Below are 18,291 nucleotides of genomic sequence, written 5' to 3'. Positions count from 1 at the left end.
AATTTGCATGGACATTCTAAAGTAATATATTAATAATGGTGCTAATAAATGATCATGATGGTGCTTTTAAATGAGTGCCAGTATCTGTGTTAGAAACTTCTTTTTAGGGCTGGGGGCAGTGGCTTATGCCTGTAATCTCAGCACTTTGGGAGGCCACGGCAGATGGATCACCTGAGGTCAGGAGTTGAAGACCAGCCTGACCAACATGGTGAAACCCTGTCTCTACTAAAAGATACAAAAATTAGCTAGGCGTGGTGGTGGGCCCCTGTAATCCCAGCTACTCAGGTGGCTGGGGCAGGAGAATCGCTTGAATCTGGGAGGTGGAGGTTGCAGTAAGCCGAGATCGCACCATTGCATTCCAGTCTGGGTGACAGAGAGAGACTCTGTCTCAAAAAAAAAAAAAAAAAGAAACTTGTTTTTAGGTATGTAATTTCATGTATGTAACCTTTCACTTATGCATTGTGAAAAACAAGAAAGAATAAGAATCCAGATACTATGAAGAAATGAACGCACTCACACACACACACATACACGTGCTTGTGTGCGTACATATGCACTGTTGTTCTGGGATAAAAGTAGAAAGGAAATGATGATATTTAATAGAATGCCAGACAGCGTCTTTTGTAGAAAAGTACCTGGCATACTCTTGACACATAAATTACAACCTGGGAGAGAATAGGCAGGTTAAAGTTTATCATAAGACTGATTTTAAAAAGAGGAGTGTGGGTAGTAATTCAAAGCTGACAAAGATCTGAGAGGAATGGGCTACATGCGGAAAATAACAGTGGACCTCTTTTTAGTGGCAGCAGAATTATGTGGGTCAAATTCTGCCGCTTTTTGATATCTGCTGGGACTTACTTTCTCAAGACAGAGGGCTAACCTAGGCAAAGCCATGTGGCTGTCACGATCCAAATCACAGGTTATCCCTGAAGTGAACTTGTGGGATTTGCTTTTTGCTAATGGAAGCCACCAAGGAGATTCTGGAGAGGAAGAAATATACCACCACTTCTATATCCCCATCCTAGGCAGCATCTCTTTCCTCAAAATGCTGCAAGTTTGTGAGGTAATAGGATGAAGACAGGAGTCAGATATAGGAAAAGCCAGCAGTTTATTTCTTGATGGCTTACAGAGGAATGCTTGTCTCTTTACACCTTCTCAGGAGGGTCTGCAAAGCAGCCTCAGCTGCTCTCTGGACACTAATACACGGATCTTGACGAAGTGCTTGGAGTCCTGAAATGGCAAGAATAGCAAATAAGTGGATGAGGAGAGTCAGAGCCCAGCAAGAAGGGCAAACCAAGCCAAGGCCCAACTTTTTAGCACTGAGGGTCAGACCCAAGTGGGGCTCAGGTCCTCACGCTCACATTTTATCCTAAAAGGTAGGATGTGGAACTACAAGAAATGATTTTAACATTGAAATAAGGGAAGAGAAGGCCCTGACCTTGTGATCAGTAGGTTTAGGCAATTGGAAAATCGTAGTCTATTGGTGTTTCTGATGCCTGCAAAGGGCTGGAGCTGGAGATTGCTTTGTACCCTGGAGAAATTCTAGTGTCTAGAGAGCATCAGAGACAACAATTGGTACTAAGATTTTCAAGTTCTGGGCTGACGTGGAACTTAGAACAGCAATATTTTCTCTTTTCCTAAGAATGTAACAATATGCTGGGAAGAAACTAGGTTGGTACTCACGTGTGGTCAGTTGTTCTCTGTCTAGTAACTCCACATACTGGCTGGTCAAATTGAGAACAACGGCATCTAAAGTTAATAGGAGACAATGTTACTGATTTCATTACAGAGGAAGAAGCCATGAAAAGTATAGCAGGTTAGACTCTGCACCTGGTGAGAAGGTAGATGGTAGGCTGGTGAAGGAGCAAACTATATGACTTCCTTTGCACCCCCTAGAATGATGTCAGGGTGACTTCTACTGGGTCCCGAGTGCCATGTCTGTAAGTAGTCACTTATCCAGAGTATTTGGCAGAGTTCACACAATGATCTTCTAAGGAGGCTAGTTGTTGTTGGGATTTCAAATGTGTGTAAGATAGGGTCTCTGTCTTCAAAAAATTCATAATGTAGTTGGGGGGGGGATCATATGTATGATTCAAGAAGGAATCTTCAGATTTTTAATTTGGCCTTAAAGGTGGTGAAGGGAGTGGGCCTGTTGTCTGTGGGCTGAATTAGTTGGAACAGGCTTCAAAGTAAGACTTAGAATTTCATGATAGAAGGATCTTTAGAGATTTACTTATGTTTTATTTTATACATCAGACAGAGAGGTAACATAAAGTTAAGTCAATTTCCAGAATCACATAGCAGAGCCAGGGGCTGCTGGCCCCCACACGAACATACTTCCCACTTGTATCATGTTGCCAAAGCTCTCAGCTTGAACTGAGCTTTGGATGTTGAGTATGGGTTATCTTATGGGATGAGGTGAAGAAAAGTGTTTATGTAAGGGCAGCAGCTGGGAGCAAAGATCTGGGGAAAAGAAGGAGCAAGGACTTGGAGCCAGAAGGAGCATGAAGGGCTCAGATGGGAGGAGAATGAGTGTAGGTGAGTCAGGAGAGGTTATGAGTTTTCACTGCAAAAGGAAGCAGGTTTCTTTGAGGGAGAATGTTACAAGATGTAAGATAAAAGCCCTTTCTGGGCTTTAATAAAAAAGTTATACCAGTCCTACTAGTGTTCATACTGGACAGCTTCTGGTCAAAGCAAAACTAGGTGGAAAAAGCAGACATATCTGGGTAGGAAATGGGGATGTGTACTCACCTGTGAGTTTGACAGCTGCACTCCTGATCACCTCCCAGGTACTGGTGAAGAAGGTGAAGGAGTGTGTGTGGAGGATCCACAGAATTTCCTGGTTTTTCTTGGCCTAGAAGAGATGTGAATTACAAAGAGGGCAACTGGAAAGTGAACCTTTGTGACATTCGGCATCCTATAGGTCCTCAGAACGGATTTGTAAAGGCCAGTGAGCACTCACACAGCCATAAATTAATTGGCTGAAAATTGTCTTATGGGTATTTTGATCTACATTTAATCAGGAAGGCATCAGAGTTTAAGGGATTAATCAACAGATACGAATTTTAGGAACCAAGGAGAATATATCCCAGTCAGGACTTGGGAATGGAGCAGAGGGTCCTGTGGCAGGATACCTCTATGTCACTATATCCTGTGAAATCAGGATATCACTGCCATCCTTCCAAGGCAGTTCTGGCTCTGGCCAGAAATTCCTTGCTACATTGTTTGCCCTTCTGCGATTTGTCTAGACCCTTGTCCTGCCTTTTTTGGAGGCGGCATCTGTTGGACACTCACCATTTTCACACAGAATTGCCTATAGAAATCCCTGGCCCTTGGTAGATCCTGATCAAGGAGACGGTCTAATACCCCACAGAGCTCCTGGAGGCCCAAAAAGGGAATGCAGACCATCAAGACATCACGGCAAGCCTGGAAAACAGAGTTTTCTGCATCACAGTCCAGAACGTTAGGATCTCCTTCCAGAAGGGAAAAAACGCTGAATAGTACTGGGAAAGAAGCACTAAAAGTCAGTGGTGTGAATGGCTTTATAGTCATTGCTGGCACCTTCCCAGTTTCAAGGAAGAGTAAACTTGGGAAGAGATAGTAAGAAGAACCTAGAATTGGAGAAGAGGTTTTCAGGTTCAGCGCTAAGGGGTGACTTTAGATCTGGCTCCTGGTGCAGCTAGACCAGGCTTATTGGTACTTCTCAGCCGTGGGGAGAGCAGGAGGTGCAGGTGTCTGTGGAGAGCACTTACAACTCCAATCTTGGGGTTGGGATCCCAAAGGTGCAGAAGGAATGAAATCAGACTCTTTTTTATTTCTTCAGCAAAAAAAATCTTCCACCTTCTTCCTGTTAGGGATGCCAGGTCCTCAAATAAGAAGATGGCAGTCAATCTCACATCATCCTGCTCCTGTGGTGACGAATGCATGTCGTGGTGAATATCCTCTCAGAGGCCATTCCCTGCCAGCACACTCTTGGCTCTCATCCCACCCTTCCCACTTCAGCAAAAGAAGGCTGGAACCCAGGCACTTGTCCATCATAGTCACGGCCTCTAAATGTTCCAAGAACTCGCTTTCTTTCCCTGAAGCTTTCTCTCCATACTACATGAGTTTAAAAAACCCTGGGTCTGGGGTTTATGTGATGCCAGAGAATGGATTTCTGTCTTTGAGTAGCCAGTGGGGAAGTGTGACCATGACCACAGGAATGATACACAGGGGTACTCATAGAGAAAGCCAGCGAGGGTTTCTGCTTGTTATGTATTTTACTTGGTTGCGTTACTAGCCTAGAATTATGGGACCTCTAATCTTAATTGTCCAAGGCCTGGTACTATTCTCCATGACACCAAATATTTTCTAAAGGGATTACAGGCAGCTTGGGAATTTGGGCCTTGGTTCTCAGAGAGGTTAAACACAGAGGTGCCTAGCTCTACTCTTGAGTATGTGAAGTTATGGAACTTTCTTGTTTTTTGTCCAGGATGGCAGGCAATGATTTTAGGAAACCAAGAGAGGCCGGGTGCAGTGGCTCATGCCTGTAATCCCAGCACTTTGGGAGCAGAGGCAGGCAGATCACCTGAGGTCAAGAGTTTGAGACCAGCCTGGCCAAAATGGTGACACCCTGTCTCTACTAAAAATATAAAAGTTAGCCAGGCCTGGTGGTGCGTGCCTGTAGTCACAGCTACAGCTACTTGGGAGGCTGAGGCGTGAGAATTGCTTGAATCTGAGAGGAGGAGGCTGCAATGAGCCAAGATCGTGCCACTGCATTCCAGCCCGGGTGACAGACTCTGTCTCAAAAAACAAACAAACAAAAAAGAAAACACGAGAAAGGTGGTAGTGGAGGAAGATGGCCTCCTATTACCTCACTGGAGTTATGTTTCAGAGTTCCGACAGGGAAGAAATGAAGTGAGATGAATTTCATGGAGGTTTTTTTATTTTTAGACCCAGAAAACTAGTTTAAAATACCCATATGAACAAAAAGGGATTAAAGAAAAAGCAGTCCTGAATAGCAGAATATTATTTAGATAAACAATAAAGTTAATATAGATCTTCTAAAAAATGATGGCTTGTTGGGAAGAGGCCAGAAAAGCTCAGATGTGACTTTGTATAATGAAAATGAAAGTAGAAACACATTTTTTAGATTTATGAGGAATAAGGTCAGGATACATTTTTTTAAAAGATACCTCTTTAGAAAGAGGAAGCTAACCAAAAACAAGGTACCAAAAAGGTAGAGAGACATTTAGTTAAAAAAGCTTGAATTTTGCAAAATCAATGAGCTAATGATAGGTCCAGGAACAATCAACCAATCGAGAAGATGAAAAATCAGAAAGAAAAAGTGGCAAAAGGATTTTGGGTGCTGGGAGAAATATTAGAGAACGTCTAGTCCAATGTCCTCATGTTCACTTGAGAACATGGAGTCACAGAGGGTAAAGCGATTGCTCAGGGTGACAGTGTGGGGAGTAGTAGCAAGAAGGGAATGGAGCATGGGGCAGCAGCCACATTTTCTGTTCTACCATTTCATTCAAGTGTCACCATGTTTTGAAAAGTCTAAGAAAGTATTTAAATATTGAAAGAAACAAAGGAAGAAAACTTGGAGATTATAGAAAGCTATGCTTAATCTACATAAAAATATTGGGGCAATAGATCATAGAGTTAAATATACTTATGTAAAAATGGCATTACTGGAGAACATATAAGAGTTAAAGTTTTGTCCAACTTTACTTTTATGCAAACGTGATGGAGTTGACACATATATATTAGAGATGAGCAAGGTCTGAGCTAACAACCAGCAAGGCTTTAGCACATTTTATCCTTCTCTGATGACACTGGGCAACATTATCTTGACCACTAAATTGTTAAGTGGACTTGTGATTTACTGGAGGCTCAGATCTAAGAGAATTATTATCGGATCAGCAACAATCCAGGAAACTTAACAGCTGGGGTTCTGAAGGGGTGACTTCAGCCCTGAACAATGAAGAAAAAGAATATCTTTGTTATTTTTACCCCAGTAAGCATTTTTGAGGACAAGATAATTAAAAGTTGCTTTTTTTTTTTTTTTTTTGAGATGGAGTTTCACTCTTATTGCCCAGGCTGGAGTGCAGTGGCATGATCTCGGCTCACTGCAACCTCTGCCTCCCGTGTTCAAACGATTATCCTGTCTCAGTCTCCCTAGTAGCTGGGACTACAGGCGTGCACCGCCACACCCAGCTAATTTTTGTATTTTTACTAGAGATGAGGTTTCACCATGTTGGCCAGGCTGGTCTCAAACTTCTGACCTCAGGTGATCCACCTGCCTCAGCCTCCCAAAGTGCTGGGATTACAGGCGTGAGCCACCATGCCTGGCCTAAAAGTGATATTGGTTAATTGGAGGAAATAGTTGGAAACAAGCAGAAAGATGTTTTCAAAGGCCAGGTCTAGGCTAGCACATAGACAAGAAAAACTGCAAAAATACGAAACTGAAGAATGCTGTGGGCATATATTACAGACTAAAATCTAGAGGTTCATATAGTTAGCATGCCAAAATCAGGAAGGGCAAAATTAAAAAAAATAATGGAGCAAAGAAACGGGAAAAGGTTGGATTTGAGAGGTAATATATCCTTAGATTCTATTCAATACTTCTTGAGCCTCATTTAGAGGTCCAACTCAGTCACAGGCTTGCAAAATATTTAATGAGCAGAAAAATTAGGTTTATGATGAATAATGAAGGAAATGAAGACTTCTCAAGTCTGCAGACTGTAAGGTAAATAGGTAATCGAATAAAGCCTTAATGTTTATGAAGAATGCACTAGAGAAGGCAACTAGCAGTTTTCCATCTCCTCTGACAGTAGCACATGAGGAAGCAGGTTTAGATTACAAAATAATAGGTTTAGGTTAAAAATACATTTTTTACATTGATGGCAATGAATAACCAAAAAATAAATACTAAAATGTGCTTCCTGGAAGGCATAGAGGAAAATGACCCTTCTCTGCCTAGGACTGCTGACTGATCTTTTTTGAAATTGCGATTATGGAGTACATCAAAAGCTGGCAAACGTTTTCTCTAAAAGGCCAGACAGTAAATAGTTTAAACTCTGTGGATCCTAAGGTCTCTGTAACAGCCAAACAACCCTTTCTGAGGAGTGAGGAAACTGGGAAATTTATCTACAAACTCTTGTTTCTTACTGTTTGAGGGTCCTTCCCAGGGCATTTCTTCCCCCAACAATTCTGGCTCAACCAGCTTAGATCAATCATGACTGCCAGGCCATAGAGCACCCTCAGGCAGAGAGATACAGGAAGCCAACAGCTTGTATGGAGATTGTCTGCAGGTGACCTGTCTGGGGCAGGCCAAGGAATATGGGTGGGACACTGACAATGTCTTCTGTGAGCACTACCTAAACCTTTTTCTGTTCACTCACTTCTGGGGAGGGAAGTTCCTAAACAGGCTCACTTACATCTTCAAAGAAGGTCCTTGTTTGCAGCACTATTTCCTTGAAGTAGAAGCTCACGTCTCGGTCTGTCAGCAGCTCCAGGATTTTTTTTAGAGCCTTCAAGCTTTCACAGACGACTTCAGTGCGAGCTAGGTGATACAGGCCTCTGATGATAGATTCTAGCATTAACTGCTTATGTTTCTTCACCTATTTTGAAATAAGACCTCTTAATCTTGAAAATTGTTCTATGCGTATCTGGAAGAGGGTAGGAGTCCTCAGACAAGAGGACTGAAATTTTGTCAGGGTCACATGTAGTTCAACCGAAGGACTACCACTTCAGCAATGTATCTGGATTTCCAATTAATTTGTATGCAACAACTAGGTGTGGGTTATTAAATCATTATTTCAAAACTCTACTTCAATGAACCATTTCCCCTTAAAACGCCTTTTACCTTGTGAGGAGCCCCGGATGCTGTGTTGCCGAGCCCTCGGATGGCCATCTGCCTCAGCGTGGCGTTGGAGTCCCAGGCACTTTGATCCATCAAGATCAGCACATTTCGCAGATTCCCATGCTTCCAAAGGATTGGTTCCTTCATGAGCTGAAATCAACACACTCCTCCCGTTTAGTTAAGGGCGTGGCCCCTCCTTCAGGAGAGTGGCAAAGACATCACAAGTACAATTAAAGGGAGGACCCCACTGCTTGTGCAGCGGAGGAGGAAGCCCTCTGGTGAACCAGCAAGCCTTGCTGAAGCTGAGCTCTAGATATGAGCAGCGCACAGGTCAAGCTCGCATGGTGATGTAAACCCAGTTACCTGCATAAGAGATGTCTAGTCTCAATGGAAAATGGGGCAGGGAAAACAGGAATGACTGATAGTTTTCCTTCTCTGGATTGGCTGGAATAGTCTTCAGGCCGGAATTTGAAGCGTCAGTGCTACAATGCTTTGTTTCATCCCTCACAGATTTATTGTCCCCCTTTCTCTGCCTTCTGCAAACTAGAGGGCAGGAGGTGGGTGAGGTGGTTTATTTTTCCTCTTTCACCCCCTGCTTAGGTACCATATATCTGGCAGTAGCTGGTCTCTCCTCTATGAAAGCGCCCCCCACCCCTTTGAAGTCTCTCTTCCCTGGTTCCAGTGCACACTGGGCTCCAGACCATAAGAGAAATACCCCGTGGGGACCCAGTGAGTGTGCTCTGAGTGCTGCTCTCCCTTGCCTCAGAGAAGAAAGCTGCGCCGGTTATCCGGTAGTTCTCCGAGGAGGAGGTAAGAGATGAGAGCAGCTGTTCCATGATGTCCAGTATGACTCCGTGTTGCCACACTGCCATGCTCCTAGAAAATGCACATTTTAGCAGAGACATATTTTACTAAACAATGGAGGAAATCTTAGTCTGTTTGTTCATCAGGCAAGTAATTTGTCTAAAAAGGAATGCTTGGCTGGGGGTGGTGGCTCATGCCTGTAATCCTAGAACTTTGGGAGGCCGAGGCAGGTGGATTGCCTGAGCTCAGGAGTTCGAGACCAGCCTGGGCAACATGGTGAAACCCCGTATCTACTAAAATACAAAAAATTAGCCAGGCATGGTGGTGTGCGCCTGTAGTCCCAGCTATTCAGGAGGCTGAAGCAGGAGAATTGTTTGAACCCAGGAGGCAGAGGTTGCAGTCAGCCGAGATCGCGCCACTGCACACTCCAGCCTGGGCGAAGAGTAAGATTCTGTCTCCAGAAAAAAAAAAAAAAAGAAAAAAGAAAAAAGGGATGCTTGATGAAAGCCCACCAAGGCTTAAATTTTAAAATGGCCTATCCAATTGTCCAATTTAAATGTAGTTTGTCTAAACAATCCCATCAAAAAGCAGGCTAAGGACATGAATAGATAATTCTCAAAAGAAGATATACAAATGGCCAACAAACATATGGAAAAATGCTTAACATCACTAATGATCAGGGAAATGGAAATCAAAACCACAGTGCGATACCACCTCACTCCTGCAAGAATGACCATGATAAAATAATAATAATAAAAAAAAGATGTTGGCATGGATGCCGTGAAAAGAGAATACTTTTTCACTCTTGATGGGAATGCAAACTAGTACAACCACTATGGAAAACAGTGGAGCTTCTTAAAGAACTAAAAGTAGATCTACCAGTTGATCCAACAGTCCCACTACTAGGTATTTACCCAGAGGAAAAGAAATCATTATACAAAAAAGATACTTGCACACGCATGTTTACAGCAGCACAATTTGCAATTGCAAAAATATAAAACCAGCCCAAATGCCCATTAATCAATGAGTGGATAAAGAAAATGTGGTATATATATATATATACCATGGAATATTACTCAGCCATAAAAAGGAGTGAAATAATGGCATTCGCAGCAACCTGGATGGAATTGGAGACTATTATTCTATGTGAAGTAACTTGGGAATGGAAAATCAAACATTGTATGTTCTGTCTCGTATGTGGGAGCTAAGCTATTAGGATGCAAAGGCATAAGAATGATACATTGGACTTTGGGGGTTTGGGGGAAAGGGCAGGAATGAGGTTAGGGATAAGACTACATATTGGGTGCAGTGTACACTCCTCAGGTGATGGGTGCACCAAAATCTCAGAAATCATCACTAAAGAACTTATTCATGTAATCAAACACCACCTGTTGCCCCAAAACCTACTGAAACAAAAAAATAAAAATTTTTTTAAAAAGCTGATTAAAAAAAGTTCAACAGAATTCTAGGTATGTGAGTATTAAATATTTCTTTCAAAAAATAAGTGTAATTTGTCTAAAGATGTTCACCTGAATCATGTTTCTTGAGGTGAGTGGTGTGTGTGGGGCTGATCTTACCATCTCTTCCCATTCCCTTTTCTTTCTTTCCTGTTTGTCCTCCTTCGACTATTAGTCCTAAGTGAATCAATTATGCTAAGTGAAGTTGCCTGTATTGCACTTTTGTTTGTTTGTTTGTTTTTGTTTTCTTCTTTGTATCTGGTTCTAGAAAAAGTGCACATTACCTGGCCAGTGAACATACGCCTATGTGGTGGGTACTAGGACTGCTGAGTACAGTCCATAAGTTGTCCCCCTCATCAGATTCCTTTGCAAGGCCTTCTCTCATGGCTTGGGCTTGCAAACATTTTAAAGTAGCAGTTGAAAGCCTAAAGGAGACAGTCAGCATTACAAAACTAAGTTGACCCTTATAGGGAATTGCAAATTCCCAAGTTTGCCTTGCCACTCCTCACAATGCTTTCCCACCACTGGACTAGGGGATGTTGTGTAAGGGAAAAACAGGCAGCCCTATGCTCACATTTTAGCCTTGGGATCCATGGGGACATGCAGATGATGTGGGCCAGTAAGTAATGCCACAAAATCTTGTCAACACTACCCCCATAAGAAAAAATAGGCCATAAGAATAAAAAGTGAAAAATACCATATTTCACTGATTCTAAAACAGCATCTCTGAAATCAGGATGCATCTTGCAGTAGATGTGTGTTACAATTGTTCTTGGCCAGACAGTACTTGTGATGTAGTTGCTATTGTCTGTGCATTCACATGTGCTGCCTGGTTCAGGTATAGCTCTTTATATTACCATCATTTTAGTAAAGTTACACGTATTATTGGAACTATTACTTTTAATGGTAAAAACAGCAATTACTTTTGCACCGACCTAATACGTGTTGACTCTAAACGGTGTTTAAAGTGTCTTTAAAAATGTTGCACTATAATTTTACATTGGAATGAAAAGTTATGCAAAATGCAGGGAAACAGAATGATGTGATATGAAATGAAAATTCATACTTCATAATCCTAAAAGAGTTCTTTTGATAAGTACAGAATAAAAATTTTAAAGTTTAAGAAAGCATTGATTCACTGCTTACTTTGGAGTTCTTTTCTGTTTTCTCAATGGTATGCAAAAAATTGCTTTTTTTCAATTGCTGAAGTCTCAGAATTTATGAAATATGGTATTTATTTTTGTTTTTCTTTTTTCCCTGGTGGCCTTGAAGATCACAAGATTCCAGCCTCTCTAGAAAGATCTCAATGATAGAAACCAAAGATAATATAGTAGTTCCTCTAGGAAAGAAAGCATAGCCCCTTATTCTTTAAGTGACTATTCTGTGTAGCTACACTGGATACTGGCTCAAGAAGAACTATGGTGTCACGGCTTAGGGAGAGTAGAGCCTTGTAGAGCCTTGTTTCTTCATGGACAATGGATGCTATGACAGAAAGCACAGACCCTGACTTCTGCAGCACCGCTCCTGGAATCTGGGATTAGGACCACTGTGGAAGATGCTTCCTGACTGGCCGTTTACCTGCAGGGGTCTGGGATCTGCTGCTGTTCTCCCTGCTGCATCACATGCCGCCTATGGCTCCAGGGACAAGTGGGCATCTTCTGGCCCAGTGTGCAGCTAACCAGCTTCAGGAGGAGAGTGAACAGCTCTGGATACAAGCGGGTGACAGAGGTGCCCACTGAGATCACTTCATACATAGCACAGGCCACCTGAGGGGAGAAAGGGCCTCTTGGTCAGGCAGTCTCATTTTCTCCAAGGCCATCTTCTCTCTGGGCTGATTTTCAACTTTGTTTTCTCCACCAGTAAAAACACACAGAAAAGGGAGGATTTATTGTCTGGAAATTTCTCAACTCAGGGACTGCCATGTTAGTCCTGTGACTGCCAGGGGACACTAGTCATGTAAAATAAAATGTTTTCAGCATTGGGGTTTTTCAACAAAAAGGGTCCTTTGGATATCTTACAGACTTATCTAGAAATATAGATACATAGGTTTTTTGGGGGGTCGATGAAAAATTTGCTTCTAAAAATGATCAGCCACAGACAAAAGTACAGCCATAACTATAAACTGGAGTAAAGTTAGGGTATGAGAGAAGAAGGAGGTGTCATTAATGTGACAGCACCAAGCTCCAGGTGGGGATAGATCATAGAAGGTGGCACAGTCTCAGGCAAGTGATGGGTTCAGGCTGTCCAACTCACTGAAATTGCCTCAACCCTGGCGATGTCATCTTCTAACTCAGTCTCCAGTTTGTCTATTAAGGCTTGCAAGAGTTTCCCACTGGAGGCTGGCTTTTCAGCCAGCGCCTTCCACAATGTCTTTGTGTCCCTAGGGTGGCAAAGCAGGAAATTGGTAGATAAGGCACAACCCCTCGGGCTGTAAGCTTTTCCATCTGACTCACTCTAAAATCACATTATGACTAATCACAATTTCAAGGGCACATGGACATGCTGCCATGCCTGGGGATAAGAAAGATGTTTTACATAACAATTCAGCATTCCAGCCTTGGGTTACAGAACTTTGTTAAAGTCCACTAAGATGGGAACCTCTCATGTAGGTGCATTCTAGGCCACCAGAAAGAGGAGAATATTCACTTTTTAATATTCTCTTATTCCTATGGCATATTGTTAAAAATATTATTATGCAATACATATATATCTTATATATATGAAAAGCACTTGGAAAAACATTACTTGTGATTCAAATACCAATGGTTAAATTGTTATTCAGATGAGCTATTTTCAACCTTTGTTTGCTATCTTGCTCTCAAACCATAAATCCCTCCCCAATGCCTTTCAGAGTGGCCTTCCCCAGGAGAAGGAATCAGTTCAATAAGGATCTACCTGTCAAAGGGCAGAGGCTTCTGTAAAAGGTTGACAACAACTGTATCCATGTGAAAGCTGGCTATCTGGGAGATGGCTTCTAGCATGAACTGAAAACTTTCTTCTTTTTGTCTGAGGACTGGCATGTGATGGTAGATTGTGCCTAAGATCTCCAATAGCTAAAGAGAAAAAAGCCAAGTCAAACATTAAGTTGCCATTTTCCCTCTATGTGAATGACTCAGAACAGGTACCTGTCGTGGATGGGCAGCTGATGAATTCTAAATAATGTTAAAAATAATAACTGATTTCACATGTGGCCCATTTCTCACTCAGGAGGATTGTTCATGAATTGGGTATTTGTTCCTAATTAAATTTAGGAAACATTTTGTGAAAGGGTGTATTATGACAGGTGCTGTGTTTGCCATTGTCGGAATTTACCAAAGATGAAAAAGATGTAACCCTTTTGCAAAAGGAGTGATCCAATAAAGAATATCAATCATAGACCTAAAGGCCTGTAGTCAAGGCAGTCTATGGCAAATGGTATACATGAGGTGCATACAACCGACAGGGGAATCCAGGAGGAACTGAGTCACATTGGAGGGCCATTTGGTTTGGGTCTTGAAGAATCTGTAGCAATTTCAAAAGGCAAGGTGGAGACAGATGGTGGGGAAGGGCATCCTTGTCAGAAAGAAGAACACAGATAAAGATGTAAAGTTAAAAGACATGAGAATAGGTGGAGCACAGAGGATTTTTAGGGCAGTGCAACCGCTCTGTATGATCTTATACTGGTGGATACATGTCATTATACATTTGCCAAACCCATAGACTGTACAACACCAGGAGTGAACCCTGGAACTGCAGTTCCATGGAACTGTGGACTTTGGGTGATAGCGACGTGTCAATGTAGGTTTACTGATCGTAACAAATCTACTCTGGTGGGAGATATTGACAGTCTGGAGGCTGTGCGTATGTGAGGGGAGCGGGTAGATGGGAACTGTGCTTAATTTTGCTGTGAACCTAAAACTGCTCTAAAAAATCTATTTTTTAAAAATCACGGGAACATGAACATAAGAAAATGCTGAGATTTCTAGTGTAGGAGAATGGTCCAGGTTGGAGTGCAGAGAGAACGAAGATAATAAAAGAAAGATGACTTGATAGAAAAGATGAACCCAGATCTCAGAGCACTGGATGCCACCTTTAGGAATTTGGATGTTAATCTGTGGGCAGTAGGGAATGATATCATACATTTGGATTTTTGACATGGACAAAGGCATATATCTATGTTAAAGTAACTCTGCTTCTAGTAGACATTTCTATTATTTTGGATAGACATTTAAGTTAGACATTTATTTTAAATATATTTTCTCTGAATTATAATTCCTTAGTTATAAATAGCCCCCATTTATGATTACCACAGATTTCCAGGTCAATGATGCTTGGAGAGGATTTAGGTCCCTATTGTAAGCCTTTACCTATTGTGTGAACAACTCTTTATGCTATACACACAAATATATGGGCATTCCACATTTATCAATTTTGGCTGTCTCATGTCTATCCCAGTGCCTACCACATAGTAGGTGCTCAATAAATGTTTCCAAAAACACTTATTGAAAAGTAATTAGCACAGAGGTAATTTTCAATGCCCTTAACACAAAAGCTGTGCTTTGGAGAGTTTTTAAATTGAGAGTAGTTGACTGGACTATAGGGACAAGAACTTCTTTCTCTTACTCTCTTTGAGTTGCTTTCATTTAGTTAAAGATTTTTTCCTTTTTCTTTTTTTTTTTTTTTTGAGACCGAGCCTTGCTCTATTGCCCAGGCTGGAGTGCAGTTGCACAATCTCAGCTCACTGCAACCTGTGCCTCCCTGGTTCAAGTGATTCTCCTGCCTCAGCCTCCCAAGTAGCTGGAATCACAGGTGCTTGCCACCATGCGCAGCTAAGTTTTGTATTTTCAGTAGAGATGAGGTTTCTCCATGTTGCTCAGGCTGGTCTCAAACTCCTGTCCTCAAGTGATCCACCTGCCTTGGCCTACCAAAGTGCTGGGATTACAGGTGTGAACCACCACATCCAGCCCATTTTTTCCTTCTTATTAATGTTTGAATAACTTGTATTCTATTTTTGACTTCAGAAGAGAAAAGAGAGGCATTTCCATTTGGAGCTCTTAACCAAGCTTCCTGAATTTAAATCCTGTTCACTCTGCTTAACTCTCCAGTTGGGAAGAAGAATTGAGGACTTTCCCCAATCCAGTGGCAGCCTTGCTTATCAGACAATGAACACTATGGGGTGTGGGAGAAAAGCCTGAAGGGTAGCAGTGAAATTAGAAACTCCTGCCCTTGACTCCTGCCCTTGGTGGTTGTCTCAAAGTCATCCACATGGTCACTCTTATCCTTACATCTCTAACCACCCTGTTTTCCATCATCCAAATGGCCTCGGTTCAGAGCTGCTTCCTCTAGCCAGAGAGAGACAGTTTGAACAGCTTTTATATTAAAAGACAAGAGAGGCAATTGAGACAGGGCCTCAACGTGAGCCTTGTTGTTAAACACGCAACGTACGTCTCTAATGAGGCCTCTTGAGGTTGTGCAAGCCTTTGCATGCTGCCCATCAGTGGACAAACAGAGGCAGTGGCCGACTTGGCATTTCAGAAGTGATAGAAATCTGTTCAGTTGTAAAACTGGCTATCAGTTCACCTGATCTTCCAGAGCAGCTCCCTGCTGCTTCAGGACAGTGATCATCCATATGCCACAGGCCTTTGTACAAGTGGGGTTGAGGCTCTCCAGACCATCCAGCATTTCCTCTAGGAACATCAGAATTTCTTCATTTGGGATGAATTTACTGACAATCTGAAAATGCACCCAGAAAGATTCGTGTAATCAACCACCCCATTTTATATCTAGATACTTACAACATGCTGTTGTGGTTTGTTTTGGGTATTAGAAACCACTGAACTTTTGAACAGTTTTGATTGAGGCCACAGAAACTAGAGAAAATACTAGAACAGGGCATAGACATGACCTTTTATTACTAAGCAAACTTTCCGTGGAGTTGCCTTTTTTATCATTTCATATTTATTGAATCCTAAGCCTGCTAAGGCAATTTCCTCTCCAAGCGTAAAGTTATAGCATACCGCACAGGGAAAAATAATGCAGAATGTTTACATAGCAATATGTACATTATAAAGTCCTTTTACAAACATTCATATATCATAGAAACATGACTTGAATCTGCCACATAATACCTAAACCTTGAGAATTCAGGAAAATCTATCAATATGTATTAAGTACCATGCTGAATACTCAGGTGGTGGACAGTGTACATATGGAGTATGGATTATTATGAGCCTTGTTTCTTGCTCTTCCATATTTCAATGTTAAGAACAGTCCATAAAAGCTCAATAAAATGGAAAAACTTTGCAATTGTTGTCTCTAGGTACAAGAACTATACAGAATGCTTGGTCGATAGCAGTGCGTGAATTTGAGTGTGTTTGTCTGTGTGTGTGCATTAATGAAAAAGGAGTAGGAAAGCAGGTGAAAATTTGGTGTTTGAATGAGTTCCAGGATCATTATCTGGGGATTTAACTAAGCAAGATGGTAATGATTATGAGTTTGTAGACACTAGAGCGTTCCTATTTACAATGGCACTAGAGCGTTCCTATTTACAATGGTCTTCCCTTCGCATTAACCATTCTATGTAACTCCAAATGCTTGCCGGTTGTCCAATCTTCATGGTTAGCTGTTTTGTCTCACAGTGGGATGGATGTTGATTCAGGAGCAAAGGAAGGAAGGGAACTCATGTTTTTGAGCACCTATTATGTGTCGGGCACCTTTTAAGGCATTTGACGTATTTTCCCTTCCTGTCTCTCAAATGGCTTCTCTGTCATTTGCTGATCAATTACTCATGTCTCTGCTACAGCCACCTTCCTTGTTTCTAATGGCCTCATTTGATAGCTGGAGTCTTGCAGTTTCCTCCAAACTGACTTCCCTAATTTTGCTCTTAACAGTCTACATTCAAGTCTCCACATAGCTGCCAGAGTGGCCCTTCAGAAATGTAAGTCTGGTTGTGTTTTTCCTCTCAGAACGACTGTTAGCCTAGAAGAGGCATTTGCACACTAGGAATATGAGCCCCGTCCTCAAGATATTTCTCTTCTCTCTGTGAGTGTATTGTCATAACGTACTGATTTTGCTGGATCCTTTACTGCTACCTGTGGAAAATTGCCATAACACCAATATAAATCTGTAATGTCTACATCATGAATGATGTTGTCTTACATGAGGGTGCCCTTTTGCATTTAAAAATTGGCATAATTATGTGTGGTGGCCTGACTCTTCTGAGAACCCTCCATTGGCTTTTGATTTCAAATAGAGCAAAAAACAAGTTCCAAACACTGCATGTTCTCACTCATAGGTGGGAATTGAACAATGAGAACACATGGACACAGGAAGGGGAACATCACACACCAGGGCCTGTTGTGGGGTAGGGGGGCATGGAGGGATAGCATTAGGAGATATACCTAATGTTAAATGATGAGTTAATGGGTGCAGCACACCAACATGGCACATGTATACATATGCAGCAAACCTGCACGTTGTACACATGTACCCTAAAACTTAAAGTATAATAAAACAAACAAACAAACAAAAAAAACAAGTTCCTTAAAAAGGCCCAGAAGGCCCTTGGATCAGCCTCTGGTTATCTCTTGGATCTCATTAACCCCTCTTTCTACACTTCAGGGGCTTTGCACTTGCTGTTTTCCCTCTGCCTGGAATTCTTTTTTCCAGATATTTCCATGATTATCTCTTTCAGGGTGTTCTTCTCCAGAGGATCACCTCTTACCTCTTCTTTATTCCCTTTCTTGACTTTATTTTTCTCAGTTATCATTATCTGATATTATGCTTATTTTTTGGATTTCCTTTACTAAGATGCAAGCTCAGTGAAATAGGAATTGTATTTTCTGCTTTCTTAGTGCCTAGAATAGAGCTTTGCATATGGTAGGTGCTCAGGAGAAGGAAGGTAAGTGAATGCATGACTGAATGAGTGATTGAATTGATTGGCCAGTCCTCACAACAACCACAAAATGGTCTTTTGTTTTTGTTTCTTGAGGATGAGGAGACTGAACTTCAATCAGTGCACACAGAGTGCATCTGATTAACTCCAAAGCTCTTGTTCCTTCCACTCCAACCCACAGCATCCCACATTTGGGGAAAGGACACTTGGTCTACAAAGTTTCCCACTATCTGAAATGATCAGTAATGAGTGTTGACTAGGCATGTGTACTCTAAGTTAGAAAATGACAGGACCACGGGTCCTTCATTCAG

At 41.8% G+C, this 18,291-nt stretch overlaps 1 protein-coding gene across 4 annotated transcripts in view; it reads right to left on the bottom strand.

Moving 5' to 3' along the window:
• Positions 1-1,091: 1,091 nt before the first annotated feature.
• The window catches only part of MROH2B (maestro heat like repeat family member 2B), a 73,336-nt gene continuing 56,136 nt past the window's right edge, over positions 1,092-18,291 (bottom strand). For 3 of the 4 annotated variants that reach the window (XM_019013511.4, XM_019013512.4, XM_019013513.4), the window contains 13 exons: positions 15,667-15,819; positions 13,003-13,160; positions 12,361-12,487; positions 11,686-11,873; positions 10,392-10,532; positions 8,608-8,722; positions 7,850-7,996; positions 7,422-7,604; positions 3,753-3,908; positions 3,295-3,426; positions 2,752-2,854; positions 1,684-1,749; positions 1,092-1,230 (listed from right to left, as the gene is read on the bottom strand). In XM_019013511.4, the coding sequence (XP_018869056.4) occupies positions 1,124-1,230; positions 1,684-1,749; positions 2,752-2,854; positions 3,295-3,426; positions 3,753-3,908; positions 7,422-7,604; positions 7,850-7,996; positions 8,608-8,722; positions 10,392-10,532; positions 11,686-11,873; positions 12,361-12,487; positions 13,003-13,160; positions 15,667-15,819 (1,776 nt within the window). In that variant the 3' untranslated portion in view covers positions 1,092-1,123. The remainder of the gene's footprint in view (positions 1,231-1,683; positions 1,750-2,751; positions 2,855-3,294; positions 3,427-3,752; positions 3,909-7,421; positions 7,605-7,849; positions 7,997-8,607; positions 8,723-10,391; positions 10,533-11,685; positions 11,874-12,360; positions 12,488-13,002; positions 13,161-15,666; positions 15,820-18,291) is intronic. The other variant, XM_055367490.2, reaches the window with a different exon arrangement.

Source organism: Gorilla gorilla, chromosome 19 (genome assembly GCF_029281585.2).
Source record: "Gorilla gorilla gorilla isolate KB3781 chromosome 19, NHGRI_mGorGor1-v2.1_pri, whole genome shotgun sequence".
In the NCBI taxonomy this organism is placed as follows: Eukaryota; Metazoa; Chordata; class Mammalia; order Primates; family Hominidae; genus Gorilla; species Gorilla gorilla.
The sequence above is the reverse complement of the archived record's forward strand: the minus strand, read 5'-3'. Positions and strand labels throughout refer to the sequence as shown.